The 20,147-nt window shown below is 44.3% G+C and overlaps 1 protein-coding gene across 1 annotated transcript in view; it reads right to left on the reverse strand.

The window, feature by feature from the left end:
- Positions 1–6,837: 6,837 nt before the first annotated feature.
- Atp7b (ATPase copper transporting beta) overlaps positions 6,838–20,147 on the reverse strand; it is a 49,317-nt gene continuing 36,007 nt past the window's right edge. Inside the window, exons 13-21 of the mRNA XM_051182109.1 lie at positions 18,012–18,206; positions 16,567–16,749; positions 15,440–15,593; positions 12,395–12,538; positions 10,940–11,082; positions 9,612–9,815; positions 9,414–9,531; positions 8,212–8,314; positions 6,838–7,599 (exon numbers count right to left, since the gene is read on the reverse strand). Of these exons, the coding sequence (XP_051038066.1) occupies positions 7,326–7,599; positions 8,212–8,314; positions 9,414–9,531; positions 9,612–9,815; positions 10,940–11,082; positions 12,395–12,538; positions 15,440–15,593; positions 16,567–16,749; positions 18,012–18,206 (1,518 nt within the window). The 3' untranslated portion in view covers positions 6,838–7,325. The remainder of the gene's footprint in view (positions 7,600–8,211; positions 8,315–9,413; positions 9,532–9,611; positions 9,816–10,939; positions 11,083–12,394; positions 12,539–15,439; positions 15,594–16,566; positions 16,750–18,011; positions 18,207–20,147) is intronic.

Below are 20,147 nucleotides of genomic sequence, written 5' to 3' on the forward strand. Positions count from 1 at the left end.
GTAAATAGCCTACTATTCTTATTTGGGGGGGGGGGGTAATCTCTTGGAACAGCCCTGAACAGCTCAAAAGAGGGCTTCTCATACTGGTGATGGAGTTTTATTAGGTGGTCTCTGGCTCTTGGAGGGAACATTGTTAGTACTGAAGAGAAAAGCTCATTAAAATTATATATATATATTTATACACTGAATTACATGCATGTGCTTTTTAAAAGATGAATAGCTAATAGTATGATTCCTTATAACTTTTCCATTCTCTTATTTATCTCCCTACCCCTTCCTAAGTAGAGTCCTCCCCACTTTTCCCATTTAGCCAACCAGATCCCTGGTCCTCTGTTATTCCCCTCTCTAATGCTCCATCCCACCCTACCCTGGCATAGGTCCCTGTTTTGTTGTTTGTTTTTTACTTTCCTGATTTCTGCAGTTACTCCAAGACATGTACTCACATCTGAAGATTTGAAGCAAGGAGCCTCCAACCACAGAACATGAAACCTTTGCCTTTCTGGGTCAGGGCTAATTCATCAATAGGTTATTTTCTAGTTCCACCAATTAACCTATAAGATTTATGAGCACTTTTTCCTTACAGATGAATAATATTCTATAGTATATATGTTCATAATCATCATTGTATATTGGACAGTTGAAGGACATCTAAACTGTTTCCATTTCCCAGCTATTGTGAACAGAGCAGCAATGAACACGGTCTGCCGAGTAGGATGTTGAGTTCTTTGGGCATGTGCCAAATGTGGAATAGTGCTGCTGTTAGTCTTTTATTCTTTACCCTTATCTTTGCTCTTTTGGGGGGCTGCCACCCAGCTCCCAAATAAATCACAGTCTTACTCTTTCTTATGAATGCCTGACCTTAGCTTGACTTATTTTTAGCCAGCTTTCCTTAAAGTATCCCATCTACCTTTTGCCTCTGGGATTTTACCTTTCTCTTCTGTAAACCTTTCACTCTTATTTCATGGCTAATCCCTAGAGTCTTCCTCTCCTTGTTCTATCTTGCCCCTCCCTCTCAGAGTAGTTCTATTTATTCTCTTAGCCTGCCAGCCCCATCTATCCTTTTTTCTGCCTCACTATTGGCTGTTCAGCTCTTTATTAAACCATCAGGTGTTTCAGGCAGAGAACCACAGCTTCACAGAGTTACAAACGCAGCATAAACAAAAGCAACACATCTTTACATCATTAAACAATTGTTCCAGAGCATAAACAAATGTAACACACCTTAAAATAATATTCTAAAACAGAGCAGGATGTTGAGTACTTTGGGCATATGCCAAAGAGTTTGTGTGTGTGTGTGTGTGTGTGTGTGTGTGTGTGTGTGTGTGTGTGTGTGTGTGTGTGTGTGTGTGTGTAGAATAATTTTTAGCTTTTTGAAAATTTTCCACATTGATTTCCATAGTGGCTACACCAGACTGCAATCCCCGACAGTAAATTAAAGTTCCCTTTTCCCCACACGACCTCTAGATTTGACATCCACTGTTTGGTTGCTGTTTGATTTGGTGTTCATGATTTGTTTAATCATACTGGGTAAGACAGAACCTCCAGTTTGTTCTGATTTGCATTTCCCTTATTGTTAGGGACAATGAACACGTGCACGAATTTTTTAGCCATTTTCTTCTTTTGAGAACAGTCTGCTCAGGTTTCAGGACCACTTTGTTTCTGAGTTCTTTATATATTCTAAATATTACTACTCTGTCAGATGTATAGCTGGGCTTCCTCTCCATCAGGCCGTTTCCTTACCTGTGTTAAAGTTCCACGATGTTCCACTTGTCAATTGTTGACCTTAATTATTTAGCAAATAGAGTTCTATTCAGTAGGAAGTCCTTTCCTACTCCTACATCACAGAGGGCACTGCCTATGTTTTCTTCTAGAAGTTTCAGTGTTGCAGGGTCTAACGTCATTTTTCTATGTGTGGACATGCAACTTCCTCTTCTGTTGTTGAAGTTGCTTGCTCTTCTCCAGCTTTTGCTCTTGGCATCTTAGTCAAATACTAAGTGGCTGAAGTCACATGCACTCATGTTTGTCTTTGATTTTGTTCCATTGGCTAACATGTCAGTTTTTGTGCCAGTAACATCTTGTTTTTATTGTTATGGCTCTTACAGAGTCATAAGATATATTACATATATTTTAAGATGTGGTCAATCAAAATCCACACCTCAGTCTTATGGAACACAAAAGATAACAGATAAGATGAATGGTGGTGGTGCATGCCTTTAGTCCCCAGCACCCAGGAGTCAGAGACTGGCAAATCTCTGTGAGTCCAGCCAGGTCCAGAGAGACCAGAGATACAAGGGGCATATCTCAATCAAGAACAAGACAAGGTTTTTCACTCTTTTCATACCTATTCAATACAGTACTTGAGTCTTAGCTTGAGCAATAAGACAACAGAAGAAGATAAAGAGGATACAAATAGGAAAGGAAGAAGTCAAATTATCTTTATTTGCAGAATACACACACACAAAAAAAAAAAAAAAAAAAAAAAACCTCTACCTGGAAAGTTCTATGGTAGCAGGATACAAAACTAACACACAAAACCCAGTAGCCTTCTTATATACAAATGACAGACTGAGAAAGAAATCAGGGAAAAATAGCTATCACAACACCCACCCACCCCCCAGCAAAAAATATCTTGCAATAACTGTAAACAATCAAGTGAAAGATTTGTATAATGGTATAATGAAACCTTTAGGACATTGAAGAAAGGACACCAGAAGATGGAAAGATGCTATGGATTGGTAGAACTAATATAGTGAAGATGGCCATCCTACCAGAAGCAATCTAGAGATTCAATGCCATCCCCATCAAAATTCCAAAACATTTCTTCACAGAAATAAAAAAAAAAACAGGTCTCAACTTCATATGGAAAACACACAGTAATAAAAACAGCTTAGTATAGGTATAAAAGCAGACAGATTGATCAACAGAATGGAACTGAGAACCCAGACATAAGTTTTCTCACCTATGGACACCTGATTTTTAACAAATAAGCCAGAAATACACACTTGGGGTGGGGGTTGGGAACAGGAACCTAGCATCTTCAACAAATAGTACTGATCCAACTAGATGGTTGTACATAGAGGAATGCAAATAGATCTATATTCACCACCCTGTAAAAAACAAAACTCAGATGTGATGGTGAGAGTTGTGATGACCATAGTATCACTCCAACATGTACTCAAAGTCAAAATACAAATACAGGGAGGCTGGGAACCCCAGAAGCACAAAATGAGAGATGGGACCTGCAATATGTCACAGCTAGTCATTCCTATAGTCACTGCATCTTTTCTATGCTCAGTGGTCATAGCTGATCAAGGCTGAACCACAGGAGCCACAGAGATTCTGCCACTACTGTATCCTGAGGCATCCACCTACAAAGACCAAGGATATTCCTCTACAAAATCCCGCTCCTGGGCTTTCTTCCAGACACCAGAGTGGGTTATGCAGCAGCTTTCTCCACCAACTTTCTGTTTCTACATTTAGCATCGTCACTGTAGGAATTAGAGGGTTTCGCTGGCACTGGGCTCAAACCAGGGGTTTTAAACATGTTAGACAAGCGCTCCACCCAAGTTACACCCTCTTGAACCATTTTATTTATGCTGAGAAGATATAATAGTCATTTCTACTTCAGAGGAAAGAATGTTAAATTTCCATCGATCTTATTTTCATTTTAGTCTTTGGATGGATGCTTTTACATTTGTTTATTCATTGTTTTGAATGGAAGAGAGGCAATGCTGGGATTTCTCAGTGTTACTTATCCTTCTCACATTCTATCCTGTAATTTCAGTTGTCATTGTCTTCACACAAAGGACAAGAGCAGACAGCAGACATCTCACCATGGAATGACCCTGAACAATGGTACTCTCGCCTGGCCCAAGCCCAGAGTGAAAATGGAACTCCAACAGCCCCAAACCAGTCTGCACACACACCCTCAGAGGGAAGCACAAACACCCTCAGGAAAAAAGAGCCAGCAGGCCACTTACCTTTGGTTTGTGCTCCAAAGAAAGATGGAATTGTGTTGTATGTAAACAAACCTTTTTATAACTCAGGAACTTTAAGTACATTAGGGAATGTCTTTGGAAATTCCCTTTTACTTTATTTTATTTGTGCTGGAGATTAACCCTAGGGCCCTGTGGTTCCCAGGCAAGTGATCTACCACTCTAGCCCTCTGACATAGGTATTTAAAGCCCCCAATCTCCCCAAATCTTTTAATAGGTAATGTTTTCCTACTTAAATAAAATTGTCGGATTTATTCTACCCTATATTTCTATTAGTTCCAATTCCATATTCAATTAGCACAGTAGTAGAGATCTATTTTATGACATGCCAATTTCCAAATGCCATTAAAATTGGAATTACCATTAATTTATTATAAAGGTAATCCTGTCACAATTCTTCACTTTATCAAGAATATCAGGAATGGGAAGATGCTGAAATTCAACCTGAGGCACGAGGAAGCTTTTCAGGGAAGCTTGCTAAATCCTCCCTGCAGTGAGCAACAGCTTCTTCACCATGGCACACAGAAGCTCCATGGGTGGGCTGTGAAGTCCTCTGGGGTGCACCAGAGACCAAGCAGTGCACAGCATGCAGGAATGCCCAAGGACTGGCCATCTACCTAGTCATGCCATCATGCTGAGCCACAACATGTAAATATTGGCCCTGAGATACAGATACTAAGAGAAAGACCTGTACCTTTGGTAAAGGATTATGTCACCAGCCTCTCTGGTGACACTTTCCACTCATCATGGTGTCCTGGTTTGGATGACAAATTATATCATTAGGGTATCCAGGCAGAACTTCACTTCCCCAGCAGAAGGCCCTGGTCTTGCTTTTTCCACTGTCTTCTATCCCACTCTTTCAAGGCAAGGTTCCCAAAGTATATCCTTTGCTGACTAATGCTTGTGCTGCAGAATCAACTGACTGAGGCAATGACTTCAACAAAGGCCCCCCCAGCAGTCCTGCATGCCAGGCAGCTGCCAGCCAGAGGCCTTCAGCAGAAGGGTCCTGACCATGGTAAGGCAGTAAGGTTCCTACTACTGATGGGAGATGTCATTCTATATATGTTTCTCATACTGGTTAATAATAAAGCACTGTTGGCCAATAGGAAAGGAAGATAGGAGGGACTAGGAGACAAGGAGGAAAGAGGAAGTAGGAAGGAGGAGTCAGCATGGAGAAACCGGGGAGACCAGACGTTTGCCTCACTCCCCAGTAAGGAGACCACGTGGAAATACGCAGAAATGGGTTAATACTTAAGACAGAGCTAGCCGATAAGAAACAAGTAACCAGGCCAACAGCATTGTATCAAATACAGAGTCTCTGTGTATTATTTGGGGCTGGCGTGGCGGCGGGCAGAAAAACCGTACTCCTTACATACTACCTCATGTCTCCCACTGCTAGAATCCTATTATTCTCTGTCCCTCCGAAGAAGTCCTCACCAGTCAGGCAGCATGAACTGACCATGCAGACAGAGCAAGCCACAGGCAACTCCTGGATGAAAAGAGGCAACTTTATCCAGCTCATTGGAAAGTTTCTGTAGAAGGAACTGTTCTGCAGCCATAAAAGATTCCTGACTCTTTGAACATCTAAAAAGTTATTTATTCATTTATTTGTACAATTATATAAATACTTTCACGTCTATATGCGAGCATGATGCCTCTGTTCTTAGGTTTAAAAAAAAAGTCAATACAATTAGCTTCTTTAGAAAATGATAACCTTATTCCAAAGGGAAAAAAATTCCAAAACGAAGCTAGGGATAAAATGGGTGGACACAGTGGGAAGAGACAAAGAACACACCAAATCTCTGTACTTGGAATTTTAGAAGATAAAACACAGCAGAAACTACTAATATGCAAAACTGAAACTAACCATCCAGAGTGAAGGTTAGTAACTGCACTCTAAGTTGATACAACTAATACATCTTCTGGCACATCTGCTCCTCCAGAGTGGAGGACCTTTATTTAGCTTACTCTGACTAAGCAAACTGATAGTTAAGACAACCGCAGAAGTATGGGAAAAAAGCCTTCATGCCCAACTAATTGTACACTGGCTGTGAGTTCCTAGGAAGACACTGGGCCCCTCTGAATCTGTTTCTTAGTTTTTAAAATGTACTACTGTGCTACTTTTGGGGGTAAAGAAACAGCCTGCAAAAAGGTACTAACTGCCTCTAGCAATAAGTGACATTCAATCGATTCAATAGAGGAATTTTTTTTTCTTTGTGGGGAGTAATCTGATTCCGCCAGTTTGTTCCAGGTAGTTCAGCCATTCAGTTAAGCTGGAGCCATTCCTGCCCTCTGATGCTACCTGATCACCAATGCACTGTACACTGGAGAGTTGTGGGTGTCCCTCTATTAGATGTCCCCTTAGCAGCAGGCAGCTCTCAAGAGAACTTCACTCTTCTGATGATGGCACATGCACTATGCATTTGTGACAAACTCCACTAGACCCCACTAGGTGGCAGGAAGGATCCCTTATGCATACATACCCCAAGGGACACTGCTTTAAGCACCACAGGTTGCAGCAGAGCCATATAGTGTGTGCTGGGTGGCAAGGACCCCACAGGAAAATGGACTCTGGCTTCCCTGCAGCTGTTTGGGAGCAGCAGGTACAATTCTGCAGAAGTGGGTCCATGTGAGACAGAACTCTCTCCTCAGAGTAAAGAGGGACACCAGGAAGCTTTTAGGCTGGGGTGTAAACCAGGGAGGTACCTTTAGGCAGCAAATGCAAGAATCAGATTATCTGGCCCAAGACAAGAATTCTATCCTCAGAAGACAGAGGGCAAGCATATCCCAGTATCAAGGATATCAACTACACAAGGCAAAAAACAACAGGCACATCTGAAGTACCCGTAGACTCACGTGGCCCAGGTGTGCTATGTAACTCCAAGCTTTCTGGGAGCTCCTGGTGTGGGAAAGCTCTGGAGAGAGCTCTCTGCATGGGAGGTCTCCATGGGGCTTGGCTAGGGGTTTGATACTGATGGTCCCTCATTTCACACAGTTATGCAAATGTAGTAGGCAGAGTACTGTGAAGAGTGCTGGCTTCCTCTCCAGTACTATAATCCAAACAGGGTGTGACTTTGCCCACATGGAAAACAGGGACAGCAGTGTGCTTTGCCCATCTTAGCAGGCTTCTGAAAGAGCAAACCTACACAGTCTCTGCAGATACACCAGACAAGTTCCCACATACTGTGGGAAGGCTAGCAGGACATTTGGGGCTCGTGATTAAGTTTTACTCTCCTTACTGCTGCTTGTTGGGGCTGCGCCTGCAGCCTCAACCATACTGAGTGTCACCTGAAAGAGCACCTTGGCCTGCCCAGGGCTGCCACCTGGAGCTCAGATGCACTGCTCTTCGTCCCTGTCACTCAGAAGCAGGGACCATTTGTCCCCACTGTCATCTGCTGTGCCACCATGCCGAGACAGTCTGTCTGATGTCAGGGAGGACAAAGACACTTGGCTCACATAGCTGACCTGGTCCCACGATGTGGCCCTAGGAGAATCCCGCCGTCGGTCATCCATGCCAACGTGCACGCTAACCTGGGATGCACTCAGGGGCTTCATGCGGCCATGGGCCTGTGCCTCATATCTCTCCAGGTCGGGCTTTCGATAGCTGGAAGGCAAGAATCCGAGGGTATTTGAATCACTCGTGACATAAGGCTCTTTTTCTCAGGTGAAATCTACATTGTTCAGTAACACATGTCACAAAATTTCATGGGTTTTGAAGGGAACGAATTCCCATGGTTCCAGTTCCCCTGACCCAGAAACTTTCTATGTAAATACCCCCATATACAGGCTGTCATTCGCTCTTGTTAAATGAATAAGTAAGTCAATGATTTACTTTTTTGGCAGTGTTAGGGACTGAACCCAGGGCCTCACATAAGCTAGACAGGTGGTCTACTAGTGAGTAGTATCCCTAGTCCATGAGCATCTTTGTTAAGGAGAAAAAAATGCTAATACACCAGAATCATGCGTTTACATGTGTTCATATAAAAAGCTCCTAAGACTATGAGAAAGGCCCAGCCTATGGCAACTGCTAAGTGGGCAGTTTCTTGTCCAGAGTGCTGAAAAGTAATTACAGAAACCCACTCAGGTCCTTTGTGTTGCCCCCAGATAAATAATGGGGAACAAGCACCAGGAAGCAGGCTGGCGTGCCCCCACCTGCTGTGAACTTACACAGTGGAGCCTGTGGGACCCCAGCGGGTACTCCAGGCCCAGGACTCACCACTTGAGCTGCAGAGAGGAGAGTACCACAGACACAGAGGAGGCTGCCATGGCCGCTGAGCCCATCCACGGCTGCAGCACAATGCCAATGGGCATGAAGACACCTGCCAAGAGGAAGGCAAGTGTCACCTGACAGCCAGGGGGCACTGAGAGTCCTCCTACAGTCTTCCAAAGCTGGCAGAAGGTGTGGCGAAGGGGACAGGAATCTCTCTTGCCTGTCCTGATTAGAACTATGTATTGGCAGCACCACCCAGCTCAGGGGTTGGGAACCACAGGGACCAAACACTGTGGATGGTCACAGTCCTTGTCTACAAAGATAACAATCTGGTCTCTAGGGAGGGCGGAAAGCCAGATCCCAGACAGGCATCTAAGAAGGGAATGAAGCTCCTGAGCCAGCACTGGAGCTAAAAAGACACTTGTCTGGCTTCTTGGCTCAGGAGGCTGAGGCAGACTGGGTAATTTCTATTATGGAAGTCACTACTAGCCACTTAGACACAAAAGAAAAACAGAGGCAGGAAAGCCGTGCTTAAGAACTTTAGGACAGGGGCTAACAAAGATGGTTTAGTGGGTGACTTACAGCCAAACTTAATGATCTGAGTTTGTTCTAAGGACTGCATAATGGAATGAGAGAGCTGATCCTGACAAGGAGTCCTTTGACCTCAATATCCATGTGTGCATACACACACACACACACACACACACACACACACACACACACACGTTAAAAAAAAAATAACTTTCGGGCCCTTTCAGCCTACAAAGCCTCGCAGAAGTGTCTGGAATGTTCCCTGGCCTGGTTTCATCATCATCATCATCATTATTACTGTTATTACTGGTGGTAGGGGAGGAAGGGCAGTTCCAAAGCAGAAATACCTTTTCTCTCCAGATCATTTGTAGGGATTAGACTAGAGTCTGGGCAGGATTCATTTTTAAGATAGGCTCTGAATATTCACTGTGGTGTCTGGCATAGCAGGTGCCTCAGAATACTCCATGACGCTTATTCCTCAGACCATATGTCTCAATAAAGCTTCAGGGAACAGAGTCACCTTAAATGAATGGCCAAGCCCTTGACGGCCTATGGTGGGCCAGAAAGAATGAAGCTATGAGGCCCTCTCAGAACGTCTCACACTGTGTCTGGCTGGCCAGTCCAAGTGATGGAGAGAGACCAAAGGTGACACACAGGTGACAGCTGCCCCTACCTACCTGCGGCAATAGGTATTCCAACCATGTTATAAATCAATGCCAGCACCAGATTGACACGGATCCTACGGACAGTCCTCTTGGAGAGATGAATGCTGGCCACCACATCCAATAAGTCATTCTACAGGAGAGGAGAATACTTGAATAATGGACTCATGCCAACCCCAGCCCCTCCTGTGACCTGGGCACAGCCGAGCTCACTCTGATAAGAACTACGTCTGCTGCTTCAATGGCAACATCTGTGCCAGTCCCAATAGCAATTCCCACATCGGCCTGGGCCAAAGCTGGAGAGTCGTTCACTCCATCGCCCACCATGGCTACTTTCTTCCCTTCATTCTGGAGTTCCTGGACCTTGGCCACCTTGTGAGAAGGCAGTACCTCAGCAAAGACTTTGTTGATGCCAACCTGAAAGGAAGGAAGGAAATCAATGCCTTGATGTGAGAGTTGAACAGAAGCAGAGACCACTGATGGGAGATGTCATTCTGTAAACATGTTTCTCTTATTGGTTAATGAATAAAGCACTGTTGGCCAATAGGAAAGCAAGATAGGTGCGACTAGGAGACAAGGAAGATTCTGGGAGACGTATTAGAGAGGAGTCAAGATGTAGGATGTGAGAAAGGTGGTCTAGACCCTCTCTCTGGTAAGATAAAACCACATGGAGACACAGATTGATAGAAATGAGTTAATATTAAAACAAAGCTAGCCAATAAGACACACTAGCCACAGGTCAATAGCTTTATAACTAATAAAGTCTCTGTGTGTTATTTGGTGCTGATGCAACTCTGGGACCAGGCTGGAGGGAAAATGCACGTAACAACCCACTGCAGCAATTAAGTTTTCACAGCTTTGCGTATGTCTGGCTGGTTATGATATGGTGGGCAGGGCTGGAAGTACAATGTTCAGGCATTCACCCCAGAGCCATGGTTTACCAACAAGCAGCCATCCATCAATACTGTCCTCATGCCCCAAGCTCAAATCTAACTGGGTCAACATCAAGAATTCACTTCAGTCCATCAGTTAAGTTGAACCAAAAAAAGCACTCCTGTAACACAATGCTCAAGTGACCATTTGGTTTTTGTTGTTTGTTTATTTTGGTTTGGTTTTGAAACAAGGTCTCAATGTAGCTGTGGCTGCCTGAAACTTGCTTCATAGACCAGGCTGAACTCAAACTCACAGAGGTTCGCCTGCCTCTGCCTGGGAATGCTGAAATTAAAAGTGTGTTTTTACACCAAATGCTTAGATCACTTTTATTTATTTATTTATTTATCTATCTATCTATCTATCTATCTATCTACAGTTTTGAGGCAGGGTTTCTCTGTGTGGCTTTGGAGCCTGTCCTGAACTCACTCTGTAGACCAGGCTGACCTTGAACTCAAGAAGATTCACCTGTCTCTGCCTCCCAAGTGCTAAAATTAAAGGCATGCACCACCACTTGTTTTTTGTTTTGTTTTGTTTTTAACTTATTTATTTTGCATCAGTGGGCTTGTTTGTAATTTTCAAGGACAGAGAATGTCTGGCTCCTGTCATACCTGAGTGGCAATGGCTCTGGCTGTCTTCCGGTTGTCCCCTGTGATCAGAGCCACATCCACACCCATGCTCTTCAGTGTGTATATAGCCAGGGCAGCCTCTGGTTTAACAGCATCTGCGATGGCAATCATCCCACAGAGCACACCTGAAACAAAGCATCTGAAATCAGCAACAGCACACCTGGCAGATACATGCATGAGTGCTAAGACACCTATGGTCATGCATGAGAAACAGTGCCCATCTGTGAGTGCTAAGACACCTATGGTTATGAGAAACAGTGTTCAACCCCAGTAGGACAGTAGGAAGCTGCAGAGGCCTCCATCCTTTAAAGGCTTCTGCAGTGAGGCCTCTGGAAAAGTGTGTTCCTGTTTTATCTGTGGTGGAGTAAGAAGGGGGACTTCAAATTGCCACCTTAGACAGAAGCAAACACAACAGAAAGCACTTTCCACTTCTAGGATCAGAGCTAGCATTGGATCAAGATGGAGATGGTGACAAAGGAAGGCCTCAACTCTTAAAGAACTCTGAAGAGTTCTTTAAGTGGGAGAAATGGTCTTCCCCAGGGACGAGACACCGATTGAATATCCAGTACCAAATGGTCGTCCTTGAAAATATACACATACATGCATCTACATTGTCTTAGTTAGGATTTCTGTTGCTTCAATGAAACACCATGACCCAAAAAGCAAGGGGGGGGGGGGAGGAAAGGGTTTATTTAGCTTACACTTCCAGATCATAGTCCAACAATGGAGGAACTCAAACAGGAACTTAAGCAGGGTAGGAACCTGGAGGGAGGGGTTGGTGCAGAGGCCATGGAGAAGCACTGTTTACTGGCTTGCTTCTCATGGCTTGCTCTGCCTGCTTTCTTACAGAACCCAGGACCAGCCCAGGGATAGCAACACCCACCGTGGGTTGGACTCTCCAGGATTGGTTACTAATTGAAAAAAATGCCTTACAGCTGTATCTCATGGAGGCATTTCCTCAGATGAAGTTCCTTACTCTCTGATGATGCTATCTTATGTCATTTCAACATACAAAACCAGCCATATGAATGTAATGACAGTTAATGAAAAAGAGGGCAAGGAGGGCAAAGGAAGGGTATAATGAAGAGTTTAGAGGGAGGAAAGGGAAGGGAAGATGGTGCAATTATATTATAATCTCAAAAATAAAAGTAGTAATGGCCTCAAGAGAAGAGACCAAGTGAAAAGACAGCAAGGCAACCTGAAAGGCACATCAAACTAACAGAAAGGGAGACTCCGTTTTGTCGTTGCTGTTGTTTTCAAAATAAGAAGAAAAATAATGACAAGCAAAAGGAAGAGGAGAGAAGGGGGGCAAGAAGGAAAGGAATGGAAGAGAACAGAAGGGAGGGAGAGGGAATGGAGCGGGAAGGGACGGAGCAGAGTAGGCCTCTTACAAAGCAGGGAAGGGTGAACTGTGTTCTAATCTCAGGCAGAGATTACCATCAATAGCCACCAGGATGGCTGTCTGTCCTTTCATCTCATGATCTGTCATGGCGTCATTGATCTCACTGGAGATGGTTAACCCATTGCGCCTCATCCATTCTCGGTTTCCAATCAGCACAGAGAAAGTCTGGGGGCCTGTACCTATTCAAAAGAAACTGGTTACTCCTGGACAGTCCAGCTGTACAATGAACTAAAACCCAGGGACATTTGACGGTTCACTTCTGTGACACTCCCCTTAGAGAACCAGACAGATAGATACACAGTATAAAGAATAGTAATGTGAATTAAACACAGTATTTCATGCACTCTACATGTGTGAAAGCACTGTTGGCATTTTAACATCATATAATGTCCTTACATGCCATCAGAGGTACTTATTTATGCCAATGAGTCTTTTGCCTGAATGTAGGTATGTGCACCATGTGCATGCTTGATGCTCATGGAGACCAGAGGGTATCAGATTCCCCTGAAACTAGAGTTACAGATGGTTGTGAGCTGCCATGTGAGTACTGGGAACCTGGGTCAGTTGTCTGCAAGAGAAACAAGTGTTCTTAACAGCTGAGCCATCTCTCCAGCCCCTGATTCTTTTTTTTATAGGGGTCAGAAGCTGGCATTTTAGATCAGAAAAAGAATATGCTGATTAGATTATTTTCTGGTAAGATTAGATGGCCCAAACTGAATCAATAAAATCAAGTAAGCTTGTTTCTATAATATATATATATATATATATATATATATATATATATACTATTTTTTGAGATAGTCTTATATTGATGAGGGGATATGAATATATGTCTACATACATACATACATACATATATATATCACTCTTATATATGCATCTTAAAAGCCAAACTACACTGCTCTATGTGATAAAAATCTAACAGAAATGTTTTCCTGGAAACCATGATGGTGTAGACAGAAACAGAATGGGTTAAAGTCTCACCTAGAGCTTCCTGAATTCTTCCTGCATAAGAGCCCCTTCCCCTCATCTTTGAATGACCAATATTTACAAAAGCTGCTTAAAGAAGTAACCCTCAAAGACACACTGTAGGCCCCATGTGCTAAGAAAGGAATTATTTTTGTTGTTGCTTACAAACGTTTGCATACCTCTATCACCTGCCTGCAGAACATCTATCTGCAGAGATGTTTATTCCTGCAATTTCTGTTTCTGTAAATATGCCTGTGACAGAAATCCCTTTTGGTGGGCATGAACCTCGAAGACCACCCATTAATTTCCTGACTTAGGTGAGCCACCATGTGGTTGCTGGGAATTGGACTCAGGACCTCTGAAAGAGCAGCCAGTACTCTTAAACGCTGAGCCAGATCTCCAGTCCTGAAAGTGGTGGCTAGTGGCCCATGCCATTAATCCCAGCACTCAAGAGGCAAAGGCGGATGGATCTCTGTGAATCTGGTCTACAAAGCAAGTTCCAGGACATCTAGAGCTATTACACAGAGAAACCCTGTCTCAAAAAAAAAAAAGAAAGAAAGAAAGAAAGAAGGAAGGAAGGAAGGGAAAGAAAGAAAAGGTAAGTGTATGGACACACAACACACACATATACAAGCAGTGCTGGACCTTTCCAAAGCATTACCTTGGGTTTCTGGCCACAAATAAATAGTTTCTTCTATCTCTTTAAGTATATCCTTAATCCCTGCTTGCTGGAATCTTCCATAACAATGTATTTCAGGTTGGCCTTATGCTCCTGGTACTCCTGTCCCCATCTCCCAAGTCCTGTGACTGAAGGCATCAACACACTCAGAGACTCTATAATAATCTCTAGAACCATGGCTCCAGAAAATTCAAGTGACTTGTTATCTGATATCTTCTAAAAGGACATGGCCCTGATGAGACACTACCCAGATTCTGGACGCTCTAATGAAAAAGTCACCTTAGGGACTGATACTATTAAAAGGCAGCACATGGCATCTAATAATATCACCTAAATAAAGATTTGTCATTTGCGGGATTCTAGCACTCTCTACCAGTTTAATGTAATCGTTGGAAAATGTCCTCAGGAAAAACAAAAAGGCAGGCTAGGAGATGGCTCAGTGGTTAAGAGTACTTGCTATACAAGCTTGAAAACCTGGGTTTTGATCCCCAGCACTTACATAAAAGCCTGGAAATATGAGCAAGTCTGTAACTCCAGCACTAAGGGAGGGAGCAGAGACAGAAAGGGCTTGCCAGCCCAGCCTGCAACCGTGAGCTCCAGGTTCAGCCAGAGACTCTTCAAGGGATAAAAGTGGAGAGAGACAGATCAGGACACTAACATCCTCCCCAGCCTCTGTATACACTCACATAAGCATGCCCCACCACCACGGATATATGTACATACATGCATACACGATATAAACACAGGAACGAAAGAAAGAAGTTAGAAAGACAGACAGACAAGGTAGGGGAAATGCCTGCAATCACACTCAGGAGGTGAGGCGGGAGAATCCCAGAAAGACCAGCCTGGGCTATGAATTAAGAGCTTGTCTTTAAAAAAATAAAAAATTCAAGAGGCACCTGTGGCTGGGCTGAGAGCAGGGTTTTTTCTTGGTGTGAGTAGACAGACCATTCCCCACATCCCTGGCTTTCCATCAGCTCTGAAAACATTCCACATCACAGCAGAGATCACCCAGATGGGAAAGCGATAGGAAGAACAGACTCTGCTACCTGCCACCAAGTAGCTATGAACCTAAGTCCTATGCTACTTTGGCCTTCCATAAACATCAGAATCTGGAGGCATCCAGCTAGGGTTAGTAGTGCACACCTATAGTCCCAGATACTTGGAAGGCTGATGTGGGAGGGTCACTTGAGCGCACAAGTTGGAAACTAACATAGCAAAGAAACCATTGCAAAAAAAAAAAAAAAAAAAAAAAAGCAAAGCAAAAAGCAGGCATTCATGGAGTAGGTAAGGCATGGAGTACCCAGCGATGAGCCTCCCATCTCTACAGGAAGGGAAACCACAAGTCTGGGAATGGTTTGGCTTGCCTCTGCTTTTACCCAAGATGGGTTCAGCTACCAACAGATCCAAGAGGGACAAAAGTGAGGAATACCTTTTCCTGTGGGAGAGTTGCCAACCCCATTCAGATGACCAGTCGTATCACTGTGAGTCAGGATGCTTTCCACATTGCTAACTTTACAGCTAATCCCACAGCCTGGCACTGCCTGGAAGTCTGTGCAGTATCCAAGGGTCTCTGTTCCAAGTTCCTGTGGAAGAAGCAGGAGAGCAGGGGAGATTGGGGTGAGGCCTGTGAGAAGAAAGAGGGAAGGAAGGGAGGGAGGGAGGGAGGAAGGAAGGAAGGAAGGAAGGAAAGAGACGAGGAAATGCACTGGGAGCTCAGCAGACTCAGCGTTGGTTCTCAGTCTGAACCAGGTTAAATGGCTACATCCTCCCTGGGTGAGTATCTCACAACCAGGCAGGCTGCTGATCCAAGGAAAAGACCACACAGATGTTTCCATGCTGACAGTGATTACACTACAACAATGGCTAGTGACAGAGCTACTGGAAGCTGCCAGGCAGATCACTCCCCATGTGTGATACCCAGGGAAGGGATGGGAAGTGGTAGAAGTCCTTAGAACTGCCAGCAAGCAGAGGTCCCCCTCCTGACCCATTAGAGTAGATGACAAACAACAGTGTGCTGACCCCCTCTGAGGGACAAACACAGAATGAAATTTCTCAAAAATCCTCCTTGTCAATGTTTTCCTGAGGTACCCACATCACCCCACACATCAATGATAGAATTATGTTCAAGCCACATGGACAGTGACGGCACAGTCCCCTGATGCACTCCTTAGAGCAGAAAGAGATGCTTCCATAACTGTGCCCCGCCCCCCCCCTTTCAGGCCTTTCAGCTCACCTGTGCTAGCTCCTCCCAGGCAATCCCACTGAGTGCTTGTGTCCCCACACCTTTGCTGTATAAAGAAGTTATTGAAGGACCTGTCACCCCTGCCTCAGACTTGGTTTCTCAGAAGGCAGAGGGGTCACGTCTCAGTCACTCTGTCCTGAGTGCGGTGTCATCCACTTGCTCCACAAGTAGCCATGACAGGGCTACTACAAAGCCCTGTCTGCAACAAGTGAAGACCACCTCTGAGGCAGCTGAGCACGCAAGTAGGTAGCAAGGTGGGGAGGCAAAGGCTGATGAGAGAAGGCAAGGGAATGCCAGGGCCAAGGTCTGCGTACCTCTTTGCAGTATTTAGTGACTGCCACACCTAAGGGGTGCTCACTGCTGGCCTCTGCAGTGCCCACCACAGCCAGAACCTTCCTGAGGGACAATGTAGCCATGTCCACAAGCAACAGGAACCGCATGACTCTCGGGACCCCATGGGTAATGGTGCCAGTTTTGTCAAACATAACAGTCTTTATCTGCAAGAACAATTTCATGTCAGGACTTAACTTGGAGGCAGCTTTCACAGTCCCCGGATCTTAAGGCAGAGCTTCTCCCAACCTGCCTTGGGCAGGGAACTACTGTTACCTTCCCAACTCTGCAGGCAACAACTGCTACTACCAAGAAACCATCACCCATCTGCCAGTCTATACAGCTCTGCTCTACCTTACCTTTGACCAAACAGAGGGCAGCAGGTCGCTCTGTTCAGACCATGATCCAAGAGCAGCAGATACACTGCTTGGATTCCCAAGCTCAGTGGTGGCCTCTGCCTTCAACACTGCTAAACTGTCCTCCCGCCAAAGATCCCCACCTCTCTGGGAGGGAGAAGGTCAATTTAACAGTCCGCCTTTCCCAGAATGCAACCCAGTGGCCCAAAGGAGCAGCCTATTCTACCATGTGATCCTTCAAGGCTTTCATGATCAGGCCCACCCTCAACACTTTCTCTGTCTCAGATTTTCTAACTGTTCATTAGTTCGTTCAACAAGATGTCTCCAGGTATCTCAGGATGCACTCTAGGGTCAGAACAGCAAAGAAAACTGAAGCAGATTTTGTGAAGCTTGTGAGCCACACAGCCACCTGGTCCCCTGGGGTCCTCTTCACCTACCTATTATTTCACCCCTGCAACACCCCCACTACCACTATATCTGACTAGCTCTTCCTCAGCTTCCCAGACCAACAGCACTACCTAGGAACTCTGGGATAGGCCAGGCCCCAGCACAGTGTTCTAACACTCAGGATTGGGGATACCTGTCCTTCCTACTTTTGGATACAGTCTCACTAAGCAGCTAGGGTAAAACCTGAACTCCTGAACCTTCTGCCTCAGCCTCCTGAGAACTGAGACTATAGGTACGCATCACCACGCCGACCAAGACAGGACAGAGGGTCTTGAAGAGTCACGGAATTCAGCTAATCCCAACATGTGAGTTGGCAACTTAGCTAACAGCTGCAGGCTCCTGAAGTTACCCAGTCTCCTCCTGCTGTAGTCAAGCCCTTACGAATCACATCCAGCATGTGAGACGGGGTCAATGACTTATCCATGAAGCAGCGAATTGTGCAACCATTAACCACTGCTGGTTTTGCTGTTACTCCCAAGCAGTCGTGGCTTCCCACTCCAGCCATCAACACTTATCCTCAGGCTTTCCTCTTAAGAAACAGTAAGAGATGCTATTTCTATAAGAACTCTGTAGAAAGTGTTATCCAAGTTCCCACAGAGAACAATCAGAACCTGACAGGGGCTCACCTTGTGTGCCATCTCCAGAGGCTTGCCACCTTTGATTAGGACACCATTCTGGGCAGCCACCCCAGTGCCCACCATAACTGCTGTGGGCGTGGCCAGCCCCAGGGAGCAGGGGCAGGCAATGCACAGCACAGTGATGGACGTCTGGAAGGCAAAACGGATGATCACCTCTGTCTGGGAGACATGCTTGCTAGGGTTCTGCAGAGGAGAGAAACATCAGATGGGGCAGTGTGAAGTGAGAACGCAGTGAGCAGAGTTTAGGGAATATGACTATATTCTGTGCAGTTTCAGTATCAGAGTTGACTTCCCTGCCGCATTTCCTCCTTTCCAACTTCTTCCTACAGCTTCCTTCAAGGAGGCAAGGCGGACAGGAGCAGAGTCATGTAGGTAGACCCTGACGGAGAACAAACTCAGGAGTTAGGCCAGGTAGGTCATACCCCAGCCCTGCTGCTAACTTCACCCCTCTCTGCCTCAGTTTCCCCAGGTATAAAGTGATTGAAGTAGCTCACAAAGTGCTTTGTGCTTATAAATGAGGCAATATGCACATAAACAGATGTCTGCACAGAACAGCACTGGCAAGGCACGTTAGAAATTACATCTTTTTTTTTTTTGCTTCATTGCTATGAAAGCTTCAGTAACTCTTCAAAGAATCTACATTTAGATGACACAAGGATAGTTATAATATATAATATAATTACATGTAATATAATATAATAGCAAAACCTGGGAACAATCAAAAGGGAATTGGCCAGCTAAGTTGTAGGCATGATGGAGTATTAGGCAATTGTCAGGAAGATGATGCACAAGCTACATGTACTAATGCGGAAAGGCACCAGTGACAAGGAGAAATTTAAAAGGCAGCATAAGGAAACATGCCATGGTTTTATTCATGCTGTCAAATTCTCTGCCTAATGTATTAACCACAGCATGCAGCAAAGGGTAGCACTGGGGGCACTTCTAGTAACAGTTTTTATTTTTCTGTGTATATTTCATTACCCAAAAAAAAAAAAAAAAAAAAAAAAAAAACAGAGGTCTACTCTACAGTGTGGTGGTACACAGTGAGACTGTTACTTGCTGTCTGGGATCTTCATTCACCTTGCTGCATTTTTATAATGGCTATGTCTGTGGAACATTATTCTAAGAGCCACTACATTCACTAATTACTTCTTTTCATCCTTTATTCTTTCATTTTAAAAGACACAAGTATAAAATAAGGTATATTGTAAGAGTCATTTAATTTTCATAGAAACCATTATATTCATGTAAAAGGGCATATTATTTAACAAATATTTGATTTTTAAGAGATAAAGATAATGTGATTTTTTTTTTTACAGTCATTCTTATTAAAATGACACTTGGCATTTTAGTGGCACTGATAAACTTCTAGAAACTAACATGAACCCTTGCTACAAATGATACTCTTGCCTCGGCAATGACAGTATCTAAATGAAACATGTAGTAAGAGGGCAAAGCATGGAACAGCAGAGAAACCACATACTCCCAGCTTCCCAAAAAGCAGAACACTTCACAGTCAGGCTGAGCACTCTTTGGAGCACCAAGGGGCTTCTTAGATGCTACAAAGCACTCAACTGAGACTCTTTTAACTTAAAATGCAAACACTGAGGGAGAAAATGGCATCTTAGATGGCATGAACCATGTCTGATGCACCTTTATCTTCAAGACCCATCTTTAGTTCTTTACTCCATGACTCTAAGTTAAAACAAGCCCTGGCATGAGATAAGATGAGGTGATGCTCCACTCATTAGGCAGTTGGTTGCATTGGTGGGTCATTAGCTGTTCAGTCCTGGAACTACTGGACTCTTAATCGTGGGGCTCCATGTAGATGAATGTAGCACTCCATTCATAAAAGCCACAGTGTCTTTACACACTGCTAAGTCCTTGAGAATTAGTTCTTGTTTCTTAAGCACATACATTTTTTTGAGGATACACTGTACTTTCCATTGGTTTTTGAAGATCAAGACAGTATTTCCTACAATAGGGTTCTTCACCTACTTCTTAAAATTAGAAAATGTGCATCCCCTTATTCTGCTGCTAAATAAACGTTTAATTATCAAAATGCTTTGTCTATCATGGCATACAGCTTTCAGTAACACTGAGAAACATTATTGCTTGGGAAGG

This window comes from Phodopus roborovskii, unplaced genomic scaffold (genome assembly GCF_943737965.1).
Source record: "Phodopus roborovskii unplaced genomic scaffold, PHOROB, whole genome shotgun sequence".
NCBI lineage: Eukaryota > Metazoa > Chordata > Mammalia > Rodentia > Cricetidae > Phodopus > Phodopus roborovskii.